At 50.4% G+C, this 19,136-nt stretch overlaps 1 protein-coding gene across 1 annotated transcript in view; it reads left to right on the forward strand.

Moving 5' to 3' along the window:
- Nucleotides 1–5,306: 5,306 nt before the first annotated feature.
- Nucleotides 5,307–19,136, forward strand: part of ADAP1 (ArfGAP with dual PH domains 1) — a 62,088-nt gene continuing 48,258 nt past the window's right edge. Inside the window, exon 1 of the mRNA XM_061208360.1 lies at nt 5,307–5,400. Coding sequence (XP_061064343.1) covers nt 5,319–5,400 — 82 coding nt within the window. The 5' untranslated portion in view covers nt 5,307–5,318. The remainder of the gene's footprint in view (nt 5,401–19,136) is intronic.

Consider the following 19,136-nt stretch of genomic DNA (forward strand, 5'->3'; position numbering starts at 1 on the left):
AAGGTTCGTCCAGGTTCTAGCTGTGTCAGCACTTCCTTCCTTTCCGTGGCCGAGTCCTGTGCCACTGCAGGGAGGGACCACGTTGTGTACCCATTCATCTGCCGGTGGACACGGGTTGTTCCCCTTTGGCTCCCGTGAGTAACGCTGCACGTACGTGTTTCTGAGTGAACGTGTGTTTTCCGTCTTGGGTGTGTACCTAGGAGTGGAACTGCCGGGTCACGTGGTGGGTGTGTTTAAGCGTCGGCACTGGTGAGTCTCTGTGGCTGAACTGCAGCCGTCCCAGTGTGTGTGCGGCCGTGTCTCGTCTCCCGGACTACGCGTGATGCTGAGCATCGTCACGTGCACGCTGGCCATCTGTGCGTCTTCCTTGGAGAAAGCTCTGTTCAGATCCTCTTCCCGTTGACTTGTAAGAGTTCTTTATAAGTGAGTTTTAAAATTTTATTTATTTATTTTACTTTTGGCTGCGTTGGGTCTTCGTTGCTGTGTGCGGGCTTTCTCTAGTTGCGGCGAGCGGGGGCTACTCTTCGTTGCGGTACGCGGGCTTCTCACTACGGTGGCTTCTCTTGTTGCGGAGCACGGGCTCTAGGCGCGCGGGCTTCAGTAGCTGTGGCACGCGGGCTCAGTAGTTGTGGCTCGTGGGCTCTAGAGCGCAGGCTCAGTAGTTGTGGCACACGGGCTCAGTAGTTGTGGCTCGTGGGCTCTAGAGCGCAGGCTCAGTAGTTGTGGCACACGGGCTCAGTAGTTGTGGCACATGGGCTCAGTAGTTGTGGCTCGTGGGCTCTAGAGTGCAGGCTCAGTAGTTGTGGCACATGGGCTCAGTAGTTGTGGCTTGTGGGCTCTAGAGTGCAGGCTCAGTAGTTGTGGCTCGTGGGCTCTAGAGCGCAGGCTCAGTAGTTGTGGCGCACGGGCTTAGTTGCTCCGCGGCATGTGGGATCTTCCCGGACCAGGGCTCGAGCCCGTGTCCCCTGCATTGGCGGGCGGATTCTTAACCACTGTGCCAGCAGGGGAGCCCCTATAAGTGAGTTTTGAGTGGCGCTGATTTGCGTGTGAACTGCAGATCCACGGCTGGATGTTGCTGCTGCCGCGGGCTCCCCAGACTGCATCTGGGACCTTTCCGCGCGGCTCCCGCCCCTGCCCCGGCCAGGCCGCCCGTGCTCACTGCCTTTGGGAAGCCACGTCCTGGCAGCCTCGCTCCAAGCCCGAGAGCTGCTCCACCCTCCTCCTCCTGCCAGGTGCTGGTTCTCTTAGGGACACCAAGCAAAAAATATTTTTAAATGTCCCCAGACCCACTAAACAACCCATAGCGCCGTGTCCCCACAGAGACCCCACCCCACATGTCACCTCTGGGGACAACCCTGAGACCCCGCCTTCCCAGGGGGTCTCCAGGGCCAGCGCCACTCTCAGGTGGAGAAACCGTCCTGGTCCCAGGGGCCTGTCCCTGCTGCCCCCTGGCTTTGGGGTGGGGAGGGGCCTCCATATCTGTGTCTGTTAAGCACACACAAAGCTCCTGAGTGGCTCTGCTGTACCCAGGGTCACCTTTCCTTTGGGTTTTTCTGTGTTTCTCTTGGTGAGAAAAAAAAAAAAAAGAGAGATCCTTTTTGTTGGGGGTGGGGCCGGAGGCTGAGGGCAGAGGCTCAGGAGTTGCACTGGGTGAGGGCTTTAAAACAGGAACTGTCCCGAGCCACACCAGGAAGCTGGTCCTCGTGGCCAGGCGCGTCCCTGTCGTGCATTTTAGCCACCATCTTCGTGCCATCTCCACCCTTCTGGGAGGTGCTTGCTTCCTCAGCCCCCATGAGTCCTGGCCCCCAGTGGAGGGCTGACCGCAAATCCCCGGCTACCCCGCTCCTGGGAAGACCCACAGGGGTCCCCTCCAGGGTCTGGCTCAGCAGGCCCGGGGAGGAGGGTGGCCGCAGGCGGAGGGATGCCGCTGCAGCCCTGCCCGAGGCCCCAGGAGGGTTCTGGCCTGGTTCCTGCCCTGCTCCCTTCTTGCCCAGCGCCACCCCGGAACCTTGCGGTTGCTCAGCCCCAGAGCCACAGCACGTCCAGGGAAGGGCTGGAAGGCAGCGCCCGCTCTCCCCACCCCCGTGCTGGGGTTGGAGCTAATTCAACCTAAACCCGGGTCTCAGGCCAGGGGTGCTGGCACAGCCTGGGGGTCCCCGTCTTCTCCCCTAGTTAGACGGGTCAAGCTGCTAAGGGCTCTGCATACAGCAGGCACTGCAAGAATGCTGCCAAGGGGAGGGGCCTGTGGAAGGAAGGGCCCGGCTGCCCAGAAGGCCAGCACACGTGTCAGCCAGGGAGCTCCGAGCATCGCTGCGCCCCTGCTGCTGGCGACCTCTGCGCTCGGTGTGTCCCCTCCCCTCCCCGTCCAGGCAGGAGTGCCAACCCACCTGCTTTACAGAAGCTCCTTAGGAGTCTGGGGACAGCTGCCGGTGGCTGGGGGCCGCACTGCCCTCTGTGGGGATGGGGATGCCTGCTGCACCGCAGCCCCAGTGCCCCCTTCCCCTCCCAGGGCTTGTCCTCTGCGTGCCAGCACCCCCGTCGCCTTGCAGCCCCCCTCGGCCCTCCAACCTCGCCGTCTGGGCCCTCCCCTTCCCTCCCCCACCGCCCGTCTTCGTGGCCATCTCCCCATCTCCCGCACGGCCCTCCTCTGCCCAGGCCGTTGGTGCTGGTGCCCAGCGGGCCCCGGCCCCTCTCCCCTGCCCGGCCCCCTCCTGGGTGGCCCACCCGCTGCAGCCGCCCTGCCGTCGACTGCCCTGGACTCTGTCCCCAGCCCTGGAGTGGACCCCTTCCTGGATCTTCTATGGGCTTTGGCGGCCCCACCGTCCCCAACACCTTCCTTGGGCCACGAGGCCCTGAGTCCCGGGCATCTCCCGTCCCCTACACCCAGGCAAGCACAGCTGTCTCCCCACTCACCCTCGTGTGCCCCCCCTCAAAAGCAGACAGAGTGGTCACTCTCCTTCGTCCCCATCCCCCTCAGGACAGGAGCCGGACCCCCAGGGCCGTGCGGGGACCCCGGGGTCTGGCCCCCAGCACCTCCCAGCAGCCCCAGGACCCTGGGCCAGCCCCTGTCTGGGTGTGGCCCACCCTGGGCTGCCTGTCACCTTCTGAATTTTGTGAGTCCTGAGCCCCGCACCCCAGCCCCACTGCACCCCGTGCCTTCACTCCAGCCTGGGCGCCGGGGCGGGGGGCTGCAGATCTTGGACTTGCCTGTCTCCTCTTTTAAGAGTCTGTTTCATGACCTGACGCCTCTTCTTGAATTCTCACTTCCTCCTGCCTACCTGGACAGTGTCATCACCTCCTTAGCCGGATGGGAAGACAGAGAAGGTGAACAACCCACCACCAAACAGGGCGTGGCTGTGTGCTCAGCCCTGCCTGCCCCGCACCTGCCCTTCCTCCGAGGCCCCTCTAGCTTCCCTGCCCCTCCCTGTCCTTCCCTGTCCCTCTTGGACCCTCAGCAACCCTGCCCTGCTTGAGGGGTGGGGTGTCTCTTTGTTTCCGAGCTGTACGTTCATCCCAGTACTTCCACCTAGAAGCCGTGTGCGGCCTTGGGTGTGATTGAACTGCTCTGTGCCTCAGTTTCCCCATCTGTAAATGGGGATTAAATAAGAAAACACACGTGAGGGGTCTGACCTAACGCCTGGTGCCGTTGGTGGAGTAGCTGTTGTGATTGACGTCAGCCTGTCTTCATCAAGCTGACCTAACGCCTGGTGCCGCTGGTGGAGTAGCTGTTGTGATTGACGTCAGTCTGTCTGTCTTCATCAAGCGACGTGCTCCACTCTGCTGTGTGGCAGATTCCGACCCTGGCACGGGGACCCAGAGATGACAATGCCACCCATCCCTCCCACAAGGCCCTAGAAGGGCCGCATCCCTGCTGTTGGGCAGAGTGGGCGGCTGGGGGCCGGGCAGGGGCCAGGCCTTGGTGGATTGGCGCCAGCCCAGCCTCCACCGAGGGCGAGGTGGCAGGCCCGTCACCAGTTGGGATGCTCTTCCCCTTGTCCCGGAGGTGCCACTGCCGGATGTGGACCCACCCGGGACGCTTGCAGAGCATCCGACTGTGATCCCAGCAGATGGAAAATGCCCGCCCCTCAGCCAGGCACTGGGGAACAAGTCATGGTCCAGCTCTGAGTAGAACGCAGCCATTGGAAAAGAAAGGGGTAGATCTGTATGTATGGACTCGAAAGGGGTATGTACGGTTTACTCAGTGAAAATAAACCAACCCAAAACCCCCAGCAGCAGACCAGAGGAACAGGGACTCCCTTGGTGTTCTAACAGGCCGAGGACCATTCTGGAAGGATGCTAATGGTTGTTAACAATGGTTGGCTCACAGTTGCCAGGGCGGGGGTGGAGGGGGGGAGATGCTGTCATTTTTCCGTCTGGTACTGTTTCAATTTGTTTTTAACAAGATGCATCGTTGCATTCATAATTTAAGAAGAAAATGAAAAGAATTTGAAAAAATGCAGGGGCACGTCACCTCCCTCCCTCCCCATGTTACCCTCATGTCTGGGTCCTGGCCTCCTGACTCAAAACGGGCTTTATTGGGAGCACCGCGGCCCACGCCTTGTCCTGTCCCTGTTGCGTGGACGGCGGGGGCCCTTCTCCGGCCTGAGCACCCACCGCACTCACTGGGCCTTGTCACCTGCCGGCCATCTCCTCCCAGGGCAGGGATGGTGTGAGCCCCGGCCCCCAGCACTGGGCACGCACCACTCCCTCCAACAAGCATTCCCAGCGTGCCCACTGGACCTGGTGCGCTGACCCCCTGGGCGCACAGTAGGTGTCCAGGCGCTGTTGGGGCCCAAATGACCGAAGGATGATCCCACCCAGGCCTGTGGTTATTCGGTTCCCTCAAGCCCCCCACCACTGTGGCTGGTGGCCTCTCGCTCGGGCAGGTGGGCCGCTGCGCTGGGATAGGGTGGGCGGAGGCGGCGGCGGCGGCGGGCAGACCTCCCCGGGCGGGTCCCCGGGCGCGCGGGCGGGTTCCCGGGCGCGCGGGCTGGGACGCCGGGCGCGCGGGCTGGGACGCCTGGCCGGCGCGGGAGGAGGCTGCCCGCCCGACCGCGCCGCTGGGGGCCGCCCGCGGGCCGCGCCGGCCAGAGCGCGCCGTGCGCCCCGGGCCCCGCGCCGGCACACGCTCGGCTGCCGCGGCGGCGACGAGAGCGGCGGCGGTGGAGCCGGGCCGGGCGGCAGGAATGCGGAACCGGCGCGCGGGCTGAGCTGCTCAGGATGGCGCAGGGGCGGCGGCGGCGGGCGGCCTGCGCGGGGCCCTAGCGCGGCGGGGCGGACGCTCCCCACCCGGCGTCGCGGGGGGCGGCAACGCGGCCATGGCCAAGGAGCGGCGGAAGGCCGTGCTGGAGCTGCTGCAGCGGCCGGCGAACGCGCGCTGCGCGGACTGCGGCGCCCCGGGTAGGTGCGGGCCCGCTGGCTGCGCCCGGGGTAGCTGGGGGCCTGGGTGGGTGCGGGCCGGGTAGTGGCCGGCCCGCGTGGGGGAGGGCCCGAGTGGATGCAGCCCGGGGTGGGTGCCGGCCTGGATGCCAGCCCCGGGGCCGGGGAGGGGTGCTGCGGCGCCTGCTTGGCTGTGGGGGGCGCGGGTAGCACAGCCTGGTCCCCGCTCGGGTGGGGCGCGGGCCCGAGGGCACCTGCCGGGACCCGGACATCGCCTGCCCGCCCACGGCCCCTGGCCTGCGGCTGTGTTGCCGCCTCCCCTCCCCCAGGCTGCGTGTCTTGCTGTCACCCGCGGACCGCCGCCGCCTTGCGAAACCTGGGGCTCCGCAAAGAAAGAGGAAATCGCGGCGGGCGACCGGCTGCAGGGAGGGGACGGACAAACGGGCCGCGGGCCTCTGTGCGTGGGTGTGGGGGTCCACCTGGCCCTCCCCCCACCTGCGGGTGACGTCATGGGCCCCCGCCTGGAGCCCCCCTCTAGCCCTGCACCCGGAGGCAGGGGGAGGAAGCACCTGCCGCCTCCACGTGGACCCCGTGGGAACGGGCGCCCCTCCCCCCACCCGGCCTCACTGCTCTGGGGCAGGTGGCCAGTTCAGGTGGGGCAGAGGGGCAGGTGCAGCTCGGAACAAGCGCTAGGCTACCTGCATCCCATCCTCCCAGCAGGCATCTCCTAGACTTTGCTCCTGGGTGGTGCCCACTCTGGGGTGATTTCCAAGGCGCCAGAGCCCTGGGGCTACGTGTGCTGGGATTGGCAGGAGGAGAAAAGGCTTTGCTCTCGGACCAGCGGCACCCTGCTTCTGGGCTGGCAGCCCCTGGCGCGGCTTCGCTGCGGTGGGGGGGTGGAACAGCCCCTAGAGGCTCACCTGCTCAGGCCCCCAGCAGGGAGGGCGGCTCAGCTCAGGGGCTGTCCCCAGGCTCTGCGGGGGCACACGGGGCGCTCCACTGAGGGCTCCTAGCCTGAGCCCCTCAGAACAAGCCTACCACAGCGGGGAGTGGCCGAGCCCCCAGGGAGGGAAGGTGGGAAGACTCTGCATTTGTTCTGAGACTCCTGTTTGAGACACACAGTCTCTGGACACCCCGCAAGTAGGACACCCCCCCCCAGCTCTCCTCTGCTGCTCGCCCGCTGGGCTGGGAGGGGTCTCCGGCGCAGCCCCCGCCCCCGCCGAGTGCTGGGCATCTGCTGGGCAGCTGCAGTGTGGCTTCGAGAGGCCACGCCAGAGCTGGAGTGTCCCAGAGGGGCGGCAGGCTGAGGGCCTTTCCCCGCCGCCCTGAAGGCCCGCCTCGCCTCGGCCGTGCAGTGAGGCGGCAGTGCCGCCCCCTCCGCGCCTGCTCCCGCCCGCTCCGCCGTCCCCACCTCCCTCTCCCCGACCTGTATTTCCACTTGTCAGGAGAGCGGTCGTGCCAGGGAGCAGTCTGGTGAGGAAGGGCGGTCAGCACGGTCTGCTCTCAGGCTTGGCCTGGAGGGCCCGGGCAGCGGGGAGCTGGCCCCGGCCCTCTCCTTCCTGGCCACCCTGCCCAGCGGGGGCTTCTTTGGACCCAGAGCCTCCCTGGCAGGAGGGACAGTGGGCTTCCTTGGCGTGGTGGGCCCTGCAGCTGCCGTGCCCACCCACCCACTCGGTCCAGGGGCGTGGCCCTCCAGCAGGTACAGGGGATCGGGAGCGGCCGGCTCTCCCTGGCGTCGGGCCCGCCTCTGCTTTTCGGACTTGGTCCATGACCTCAGCATCTTGCCTCAACTTGTCTGGCAGCCTGAGGAGCAGACAAGATACGGGCTGTTGCCCCCATTTTACAGCTGGGGAAACTGAGGCCTTGAGAACTTGAGCTGTCTTAGGGGACATGGGGCTTCAAAGGCAGACCGGCTCTCCTGCTGCCCTGACCTCCCGTGACCCCCATGTGATGCCCGCCCATGGTCTCTGCTGGAGCCCCGCTGGTCCGTCCATATTCTGTGCCACTGTGGGGTGTCACTGGGACTTCCCATCCCTGCTGTGGCCCAGATAGGCAACTCGGGCCCACTCTGGCATTGATGGGGGCTGGAGGGGGGCCAGAACACCGTCACATGGACTGGTTCATGGCTGCTGTTCTCAACTGCAGCCCACCAGGAGCTGGGCGCCTCCAGGGTGAGGGTCCCCACGACCTGCACTCTGCACCACAGGACACGGGGTGGTCCCCAGCCCCCCTAACCACCAGGCACGGGGTTTGGGGAGCAGATCTGGGCAGACCTCACAGCTGGCCATGCAAGGGCTGCTGGGAGGAATGCAGTCTGGGTTTGGCTGCAGCCCCCATGGGACCTGCTCCCAGACCCTCCCATTGTCTGCTCCAAGAGCGGGCCCCCTGCCCTTGAACACAGGGCCTTGTCTAACAGCTTCCAGAGAGGCTGCTCTCATTGCAGGCCTGGTGGAGGGTGGGGGGTCTTCCACCTTGGGGGGTGTGCCTCTTACTTCCTCTGAGTCACCTGCCTAGTTGGGACAAATGACAGTGTCACCTTTGAAGCTCAGGTTTGATGCCCAAGAAGGACATGGCCTCTCAGCTCTTTCATTGGGCTGAGGTGTGGGTGATCGTTTTGTGGGGCTTTGATGCATGTCACCTGGACCTTGGGATTGCCTAGAGCGCCAGGCAAAACCACCTCTGAGCGCACGTGGGCCTTCTGATTGGCGGTGAGATCTGGGCTCGTTAAGGAGAACTTTCTGAGAAGACGGATGGTTTGGGACGGCGGTGTGGAGCCCCTGCTGCTCCTGGACCGGGGGTGTTTGGGTATGAGTGGCCCTGGGGGCCCGTCCTCACGGCTCTGCCAGGACTGGAGCAACTGCCTGCAAGACCAAGGGGCTGAACTCAGAGCGGGAGGTCCTCACTCAACCCTGGAAGGCTTCAAGGCAGAGGTGAATTTTCAGACATTGCTGTAAACCTGGGCAGGGAGGAATTTCGGGAATTTGGCTTAGTTTGGGAGAGGGTCCCCTGAGAGCGTGGTTGGCAGGGGGCTGCTGAGGAGTGGGCTGGGCAGGCAGTCCCTGCTCCCTGGGGCAGCAGCCCACTTGGGTTTTGGGTTAAATTGTTTTTTCATTGTGGTAAAATACACAAAAAAGTTATTTTTCAGTGTGCAGCTCGGTGTTAAGTACATTCACATTGTCGTACAACCATCACCACCACCCATCTCACAGCTCTTTCCATCTTGCAAAATGGAAACTCTGTCCCCATTAAACACTGACTCCCTCTTCTTCCCCAGCCCCCACCCTTCCACTTTCTGTCTCTATGAATTTGACCCACATTAGTGGAATCACACAGTATTTGTCCTTTTGTGTCTGGCTTATTTCACTGAACATAATGTCCTCAATGTTTATCATGTTGTGTCAGGTGTCAGAATTTCCTACCTTCTTTAAAAAATTGAGTTATAATTGGCTGTCACGTCATATTAGTTTCAGGTGTACAGCAGAGTGATTTGGTATTTGTACGTGTTGAGAAATGATCACCACAGTAAGTCTAGTTAATATCCTTCATCACGCAGAGTTTTTCCTTGTGATGAGAACCTTTAAGATCTACTGTCTTAGGAACTTTCAAATATACAGCACAGTGTCATTCACGGTAGTCACCATGCCGTGTGTTATATTCGCAGGACTCATTTATTTTGTAACTGGATGTTTGTACCTTTGGACCCCCCTTCACCCATTTCACCCACCCCACCCCCACCTCTGACAACCACCAATCTGTTCTCTGTATCTGTGAGTTTGGGGTTTTTTTGGTTTGGGGTTTGGTTTTTTTTTTTAGATTGCATATACAGTATTTGTCTTTGTCTGGTTTATTTTACTCAGCATAATGCCCTCAGGATCCATCCATGTTGTCACAAATGGCCAGGTTTCCTTCTTTTTTATGGTTGAATAATATTCATATATTATATATCACATTTTCTTTATCCAATCATCCATATCTTAGCTATGGTAAATAAGGCTGTAATGAACATGGGGATACAGATATCTTTTTGAATTTGTTTTCATGTCCTTCAGTAAAATATCTAGAAATGAAATTACTAGATTGTATGGAAGTTCTAGTTTTAATTTTTTAGGAACATCCATACTGTTTCCATAGTGGCTGCATCAATTTACATTGTCACCCAAGTGTACAAGGGTCCCCTTTTATCCCCGTCTTTGTCAACACTTGTTATTTCTTGTCTTTTTTTGATGATGGCTATTCTAACAGGTGCAAGGTGATACCTCATTGTGGGTTTGATTTGCATTTCCCTTCTGGTTAGTGATTTGAGCATCTTTTCATATACCATGCCATCTGCATATCTTCTTTGGAAAAATGTCTCTTCAGAGGCCTTGCCCGTTTTTTAATTGAAGTGTTTTGTTTCGTTTTGTTGCTATTGTATGAGTTCTTTATGTATTTTGGGTATTGACCCATTATTAGATATATGATTTGCAAATATTTTCTCCCATAGGTTGCCTTTTTATTTTGTTGATGGTTTCCTTTGCTGTGCAGAAGGTTTTTAGTCCCACTTGTTTATTTTTGCTTTCATTGCCTTTGCTTTTGGTGTCAAATCCAAAAAATCATCACTAAGACCGACGTCAAAGAGCTTACTGTCTATGTTCTTCTAGGAGTTTTATGGTTCCAGGTCTTACATCCAAGTCTTTAATCCATTTCAAGTTAATTTTTGTGTATGGTGTAAGATAGTGGTCCCAGTTCATTCTTTTGCATGTGGCTGTCTGGTTTTCCCAGCACCATTTATTGAAGAAATTGTTCTTTATCCATTGTATAGTCTTGGCTCCTTTGTTGTAAATTAATTGACTATATATGTGTGGGCTTATTTCTAAGCTGTCTATTCTATTCCACTGATCTGTGTGTCTGTTTTTATGCTAATACCATACTATTTTCTCATACTGTTTTGATTACTATAGCTTTCTAATACAGTTTGAAATAAGGAAATATGATGCCTCCAGCTTTGTTCCTCTTTCTCAAGATTGCTTTGGCTATTTGGGCTTCTTTGAGGTTCCATACAAATTTTAGGATGGTTTGTTTTTGTCAAAAATGCCATTGGAATTTGGATAGGGATTTCTGTAGATATCTACATTGAATCTGTAGATCGCTTTGGGGGGTATGGACATTTTAGCAGTATTAATTCTTCCAATTCATGAGCCCAGAATATAATTCCATTCATTTGTGTCTTCTTCAGTTTCTTTCATCAGTATCTTATAGTTCTCAGTGTACATGTTTTTCACCCCCTTGGCTGAATTTATTCCTAGGTATTTTATTCTTTTTGATGCAATCGTGAATGTATTGCTTTCTTTCTTTCTGCTAGTTCTTTTTATTAGTGTAAGGAAATGCAGCAGATTATTGTATATTGATTATGTATCCTGCAACTTTACTGAATTCGTGTAGTAGTTCTAACATTTTGATGGAGTCTTAGGGTTTTCCATATTTTATATCTTGTCATCGGCAAAGTGACAGTTTTACTTTTTCCTTTCTTATTTGGATGCCATTTCTTTCTTATTCTTGCCTATTTGCTCTGGTTAGGACTTCCAGTACTTTGTTGAATAACAATGGCAAGACTGGGCTTCCTCGTCTTGTTCCTGAACATATGATTTTTATTCTTCATTTGGTGTATCACGTTGATTGATTTGGGAATGTTGATCCATCCTTGCATCCCTGGAATAAATCTCAGTTGATCATGGTATATGATCCTTTCAATGCATTGTTAAATTTAGTTTGCTAATAGTTTGTTGTGGATTTTGCATCTCTGTTCATCAGGGATATTGGCCTATAACTTCCTTTTTTTGTGGTGTCTTTGTCTGGTTTTGGTATCAGGGTGATGCTGACCTTGTAAAATGAGTTTCAAAGTGTTCCCTTCTGTTTTTTGGAAGAGTTTGAGAAGGACTGGTGTTAATTCTTCTTTAAATGTTTGGTAGAATTTGCCAGCGAAGCCTTCTGGTCCTGGACTTTAGGTTGTTGGGAGGTTTTTGATTACCGATTCAATCTCCTTATTAGTAATTGGTCTGTTCAGATTTTCTGTTTCTTCATGATTCAGTCTTGGTAGGTTTCATGTTTCTAGGAAATTATCCATTTCTTCCAAGTTGTCCAATTTTTTTACTTCTAGGTTAATACCATTGTGGGTAGAAAAGATGCTTGATGTGATTTCAGTCGTCTTAAATTAGACTTGTTTTGTGGCCTAACAAATGATTTATCTTGGAGAATGTTCCATGTGCACTTAAGAATGTGTATTCTGTGTTGCTTCTGGGTGGAATTTCCTATGTATGTCTGTTAAGTCCATGGTCTAATGTGTTGTTTAAAGCCAGTGTTTCCTTGTTGGTTTTCTGTCTGGATGATCTACCCATTGGTGAAAGTGGGTTTTAAAGTCCCCTGCTATTACTGTATTTCTGTCTATTTCTCCCTTTAGGTCTGTTAATATTTGCTTTACAGTTTTAGGTGTTACTATGTTGGGTACCTAAATATTTACAAATGTTATACCGTCTTGTTGGATTGACCTCTTTATCATTACGTAATGACCTTCTTTGTCTCTTATTACAGTACTTGTCTTGAAGCCTATTTTTTCTGATTATTTTTTCTAAGTATAGCTATCCTAGCTCTCTTTTGATTTCCATTTCCTTCCTTTTTAAGGTCAAATAATATTCCATTGTATGAATGGACTACATTTTACTTATCCATTCTTCCACAGATGGACACTTGGGTTGCTTCCACGTTTTAACTATTGTGGATAATGCTGCTGTGAACATAGGTGTACAAACATCTCAAGACTCTGCTTTCAGTTCTTCTGGGTATATACCCAGAAGTGGAATTACTGGGTCACTTGGTAATTCTATTTTTATTTTTTTGAGTAATCTTGTACTGTTTTCCAAAGTGGCGGTATCATTTTATATACCCACCAACAGTTCACATGGGTTCGAATTTCTCCACATCCTCACCAGCACTTGTTGTTTTCTGTTTCTTGGATAGTAGTCATCCTAATGGGTGTGAGGTGGTATCTCACTGTGGTCTTGATTTGCATTTCCTTAATGATTAGTCATGCTGAGCATCTTTTCGTGTGCTGATTGACCATTTGTATATCTTCTTTGGAGAAATGTCTTTTTTTTTTAAATTTATTTTATTTATTTTTGGCTGCCTTGGGTTTTCGTTGCTGCGCGGGTTTCCTTTAGTTGCAGTGAGCAGGGGCTACTCTTCCTTGCAGTGCGCAGGCTTCTCATTGCGGTGGCTTCTCTTGTGGAACACGGGCTGTAGGTGCACAGGCTTCAGTAATTGGGGCTCACAGGCTCTAGAGCGCAGGCTCAGTAGTTGTGGCGCACAGGCTTAGCTGCTCTGTGGCATGTGGGATCTTCCCAGACCAGGGATCGAACCCGTGTCCCCTGCATTGGCAGACGGATTCTTAACTACTGTGCCACCAGGGAAGCCCCGAGAAATGTCTTTTTAAATTCTTTGCCCATTAGAAATTGGGTTGTTTGTTTTTTGTTGTTGTTGTTGAGTTTTGGGAGTTCTCTGTATATTCTGGATATTAATCCCTTATCAGATATATGATTTGCAAATATTTTCTCTCATTCTGTGGGTTGCCTTTTTACTTGATGGATAGTATATTTTGATGCACAAAATTTAAAATATTTTCATGAGGGAATTCCCTGGTGGTCCAGTGGTTAGGACTCAGTGCTCTCACTGCTGAGGGCCTGGTTTCAATCCCTAGTCAGGGAACCAAGATCCCACAAAGCCGTGCAGCACAACCAAAAAAAAAAATTTTTCATTTTCGTGAAATCCAATTTGCTTATTTTTTTCTTTTCTTGCCTGTGCCCTTTGGTGTCATAGCCAAGAAAGCATTTTCAAATCCAGTGTTATGAAGCTTTTGTCCCATGTTTTCTTCTCAGAGTTTTATGGTTTTAGGTCTCACATTTAAGTTCTTGATCTATTTTGAGTTAATTTTTGTACATGGTGTTACGTAAGGGTCCACCTTTATTCTTTTTTGCATGTGGATATCCAGTGTTCCAGCACCATTTCTTGAACAGACTGTTTTTCCCCATTGATTGATCTTGACACCCTTGTCAAAAATCATTTGACCATATATGTGAGGGTTTATTTCTGGGCTCTGTATTCTATTCCATTGGTCTATTTGTCTGTTTTGATTACTGTAACTTTGGAGGTCCCTTGAGATTGCCTATGAATTTTAGGATGGGTTTTTCTATTTCTGCCAAAAAAGTCTTTGGGATTTTGATAGGGATTGCATTGACTTTTTAGATCACTTTGGGTAGTGTTGACATTTTAACAATATTAAGTCTTCTAGCCCATGAACATGGGATGTGTTTCCATTTATTTATGTCCTCTTTAATTTCTTTCAGGAATGTTCGTAGTTTTCATTGTACAAGTCTTTCACCTCCTTGGTTAAGATAATTCCTAAGTATTTTATTCTTTTTGATGCTAATGTAAATGGCATTGTTTTTGTAATTTCCTTTTCAAATTGTTCTGTATATATAGAAATGCAACTGATTTTTGTGTGTTAACTTTGAGTCCTGCTGCTTTGCTTAGTTCGTCTATTAGTTCTAACAGCTTTTTTGTGGAGTCATTATGAATTTCTACATATAAGATCATATCATTGGCAAATGAGATAATTTTACTTCTTCCTTTCCAATTTGGATGACTTTCATTTCTTTTTCTTGCCTAATTCCTCTGGCTAGAAGTTCCAGTACTGTGTTCGACAAAAGTGGTGCAGAGGGCAACTTTGCCTTGTTTCTGATCTTAGAGGAAAAGCCTCCAGTCTTGGGCTTCCCTGGTGGCGCAGTGGTTGAGAATCTGCCTGCCAATGCAGGGGACACGGGTTTGAGCCCTGGTCTGGGAGGATCCTACATGCCGCGGAGCGGCTAGGCCCGTGAGCCACAACTACTGAGCCTGCGCGACTGGAGCCTGTGCTCCGCAACAAGAGAGGCCGTGATAGTGAGAAGCCCGTGCACCGTGATGAGGGGTGGCCCCCGCTTGCCACAACTAGGGAGGGCCTTCGCACAGAAACGAAGACCCAACACAGCCAAAAATAAATAAATAAATAATTAAAAAAAAAAAAAGCAACAGTTTAAAAAAAAGAAAAAGCCTTTAGTCTTTCACCATTGACTGTTATGTTTGCTGTGGGTTTTTCATATATGGCTTTTATTATGTGGAGTTAGTTTACTTCTATTTCTTTCTTGTTGATTGTTCTTATAAAGAGTGTTGACTTTTTTCAAATGCTTTTCCTGCACCAGTTGAGATGATCATGTGTTTTTTCCCCCCTTTGTTCTGTTTAAGTGATGTGTTACACTGATTGATTTTCATGTATTGAACTGTTCTTTCATTCCAGGAATAACTCCTACTTGGTCATGGTATATAATCCTTTTAATATGGTACTAAATTCAGGTTGATAGTGTTTTTTTAAACTTTTTTTTTTAAAATTTATTTATTTTAATTTATTTATTTTTGGCTGCGTTGGGTCTTTGTTGCTGCATGTGGGCTTTCTCTAGTTGTGGCGAGCAGGGGCTACTCTTTGTTGCAGTGTGCGGGCTTCTCATTGCGGTGGCTTCTCTTGTTGCGGAGCACGGGCTCTAGGCATGCGGGCTTCAGTAGTTGTGGCACATGGGCTCAGTAGTTGTGGCTTGCGGGCTCTAGAGCACAGGCTCAGTAGTTGTGGCGCACGGGCTTAGTTGCTCCGCGGCATGTGGGATCTTCCTGGACCAGGGCTCAAACCCGTGTCCCCTGCATTGGCAGGCGGATTCTTAACCACTGCACCACCAGGGAAGCCCTTTTTAAACTTTTTAAAGCCTTTTATTATGGATATTTCAAACATATACAAATATACCCATTACCCAGGTTTAACCATTCACTCTTTTTTTCCATATTCTTTTCCATTATGGTTTAGTACAGGATATTGAATATAGTTCCCTGTGCTATGCGGTAGGATCTGTTGTTTATCCATCCTGTATATAATAGTTTGCATCTGCTAACCTCAAACTCCCACTCCAACCCTCCCCGGCCCCCTCCCCTTGGCACCCACAAGTCTGTTCTGTATGTCTCTGAGCCTGTTTCTATTTAGTTTGATAGTATTTTTTTGAGGACTTTTTTTTTAATTTTTATTTATTTATTTATTTATTTTGGCTGCGTTGGGTCTTCGTTGCTGCACACGGGCCCCCTCTAGTTGCGGCGAGCAGGGGCCACTCCTCACTGCAGTGCGCGGGCCCCTCACTGTGGTGGCCTCTCCCGTTGCAGAGCATGGGCACCAGGCGTGCAGGCTCAGTAGTTGTGGCCCGCGGGCTCCAGAGCGCGGGCTTCAGCAGCCATGGCACACGGGCTCAGCTGCTCCGCGGCGCATGGGATCCTCCCGGACCAGGACCCGAACCCGTGTCCCCTGCATTGGCAGGCGGACCCCCAACCACTGCACCACCAGGGAAGCCCATTGTTGAGGACTTCTGCACCAATGTTCATAAGGTATATTGGTCTGTGGTTTTCTTATAGTGTCTTTGGTATCAGGTTTATGCTGGTCTTATAGAATGAGTTAGGAAGTGTTCCCTCATCTTCAGTTTTTCAATTTTTTAAAAAAGAGTTTGAGAGGAATTGGTGTCAATTCTTCTTCGTTTTTTTTAATAAATTTATTTATTTTTGGCTGCGTTGGGTCTTCGTTGCTGCGCATGGGCTTTCTCTAGTTGTGGCGAGCAGGGGCTACTCTTTGTTGCAGTGTGCGGGCTTCTCATTACAGTGGCTTCTCTTGTTGCGCAGCATGGACTCTAAGCACGTGGGCTTCAGTAGTTGTGGCTCGCGGACTCTAGAGCGCAGGCTCAGTAGTTGTGGTGCACGGGCTTAGTTGCTCCGCGGCATGTGGGATCTTCCTGGACCAGGGCTCGAACCCGTGTCCCCTTCATTGGCAGGCAGACTGTTAACCACTGTGCCACCAGGGAAGTCCCCGGTGTCAGTTCTTCTTTAAATGTTAGGTAGAATTTGCCATTGAAGCCATGAGGTCCAGTTCTTTTCTTTGTTTGGGGAATTTGATTGTGGATTCAATCTCCTTCCTAGTTATAGGTCTGTACAGATCATGTATTTCTTCCTGATTTAGTCTTGGTAGGTTTTGTGTTTCTAGGAATTTGTCTATTTCATCCAAGTTATCCACTTTGTTGGTGTACAGTTGTTCACAGTACTTTCTTATAATCTTTTTATGTCTGTAGAATTGGTAATAATATCCCCACTTTCATTTCTTTCATTTTTTAAGTTTATTTTTTTATATGAAGTATAGTCGATTTACAGTGTTCTATTTGTTTCTGATGTACATCAGAGTGATTCAGTTTTATGTGTGTGTGTGTGTGTGTGTGTGCGTGTGTGTGTGTATATATATATTCTTTTCCGTTATGGTTTATCACAGGATATTGAATATAGTTCCCTGTGCTGTACAGCAGGACCTTGTTGTTTATCCATCCTATATGTAATAGTTTGCATCTGCTAATCCCAAACTCCCACGCCATCCTTCCCCCACCCTCCTCCCCCTTGGCAACCACAAGTCTGTTCTCTACATCTGTGAGTCTGTTTCTGTTTTGTAGATATGTTCATTTGTGTCATATTTTAGATTCCACATGTAAGTGATATCATATGGTATTTGTCTTTCTCTTTCTAACTTCACTTAGTATGATAATATCTAGGTCCATCCCACTTTCATTTCTGATTTTAGTATTTTGAATCTTCTCTCTTTTCTTAGTCCATCTAGTTGAATTTTTGTCAAGTTTGTTGATCTTTTTGGACAACCAACTTTTGGCTTCATTTATTTTCTCTATTGTTTTTCTGTTCTCTATTTCACTTATCTCTGCTCTAATCTTTATTTCTTTCTTCTTTCCTGTAGCTTTGGGTTTAGTTCTCCTTTTCCTAGTTCTTTACATTGTAAAGTTAGGTTACTGATTTGAGATCTTTCTTGTTTTTTTTTTAATGCCCGCATTTATAGCTATAAATTTCCCCCTTAGCACCACTTCTGCTGCATCTCGTAAGTTTTAGTATGTTGTGTTTTTGTTTTCATTCATCTCTAAGTATTTTCTAATTTCCATCGTGATTTCTTCTTAGATCCATTGGTTGTTTAAAGCGTGTTGTTAAATTTCCACAAAATCGTGAATTTTACCGTTTTCTTTGTTATTGATTTCTAACTTCATCCCGTGGTGGTTAGAAAAGATACTTTGTATGATATCTATCTTTTAAAATCTATTGAGACTTAATCTGTGCCCTAAGGTATGGTCTGTCCTGCCAAATGTCCCATGTGCACTTGTGAGAATGCGTGTGCTGCTGTCAGGTGGAGAGTTCTCTGTGTGTCTGTTAGGTCTAGTTAGCTTATTGTGTTAAGTCCTGTGTTTCCTTACTTCTGTCTGGTTCTTCTCTCCATTACTGAGAGTAGAATATTGAAATCTTCAACTATTACTGTAGAATTGCCTATTTTCCCCTTCAATTTGTTAGTTTTTGCTTCATGTATCTTGATGGTGTGTCATTAGCTATGTAAATATTCATAATTGTTACATCTTCTGGCTGTATTGAACCTTTATGAATATATAATGTCTTTCTTTGTCTCTTGTAGCCTTCTTCGATTTAAAGTCTGTTTTGTGTAGCCACTCTTCCTCTAACTTGTTTACTGTTTGCATGGAATATCTTTTTCTATCCTTTTAGTTTCAACCTGTGTGTGACTTTGGATCTCAAGTGAGTCTCCTGGAGAAAGGATACAGTTGGATGATGTGTTTTTAGCCATTCTGGCAATCTCTGTCTTTTGATTGGGAGTTTAATACGTTTACATTTACAGTAGTTACTGATAAGGAGGGACTTACTTCTGTCATTGTACTATTTGTTTTCTATATGCCCTGTAGATTTTTTTGTCCCTTCTTTCCTGCATTCCTGTCATATTTTATGTTTATTTTTTTAGTGAAATATTTAATTTTTTTCTTAATTTCTTTTTGTGTATATTCTATAGCTATTTTCTTTGTGGTTACCCTGGGAATTACATTTAACATTCTAAAGTTATAGCATTCTAATTTGAATTTATAGCAGCTTAACTTTAATAACATGCAAAACCTCTACTTTTTTATAGCTCCGTCTCCACCTCTTTCAGTTGTTGATGTCACAAAATGATATCTTTATACATTGTGTGCCCTAAAACATAAACTACTAATTATTTTAAATGCACTATCTCCTAAAGTATGTAAAAAACAAGGTTTGGAGTCACAATCCAGTGTTACAGTAATGCCAGCTTTTACATTAATGTTTTTTCCTTTAAAAGTATTAGTCTCTTAAATCATGTAGATAACAAAAAGTTATGAACCATTGTTACAGCAATACTGGCTTGTATAATAGCCCACGTATTTACCTTTATTGAGCTCTTTGTTTCTCCACATGGCTTTGAGGTACCATCTAGTGTTCTTTCATTTTACCTGCAGGACTCCCAGAGCACTTCTTGCAGGCGGGCCTAGTGGTCATGAACTCCCTCAGCTCTTGTTTGTCTGGGAATGTCCTCATTTCCCCCTTACTTTTTTTTTTTTTTTTGGCCGCACTGCATGACTTGTGGTATCTTAGTTCCCCAACCAGGGATTGAACCTGGGCCCTCGGCAGTGAGAGCGCGGAGTCCTAACCTCCAAACCACCAGGGAATTCTCTCCCCCTTACTTTTGAAGGACAGTTTTGCTTGGATAGAGGATTCTTTGTTAAGAGGTACCCCCCATGCCTTGAGCACTTTGAATATATTGGCTGTCT

Source organism: Eubalaena glacialis, chromosome 13, assembly GCF_028564815.1.
Source record: "Eubalaena glacialis isolate mEubGla1 chromosome 13, mEubGla1.1.hap2.+ XY, whole genome shotgun sequence".
NCBI lineage: Eukaryota > Metazoa > Chordata > Mammalia > Artiodactyla > Balaenidae > Eubalaena > Eubalaena glacialis.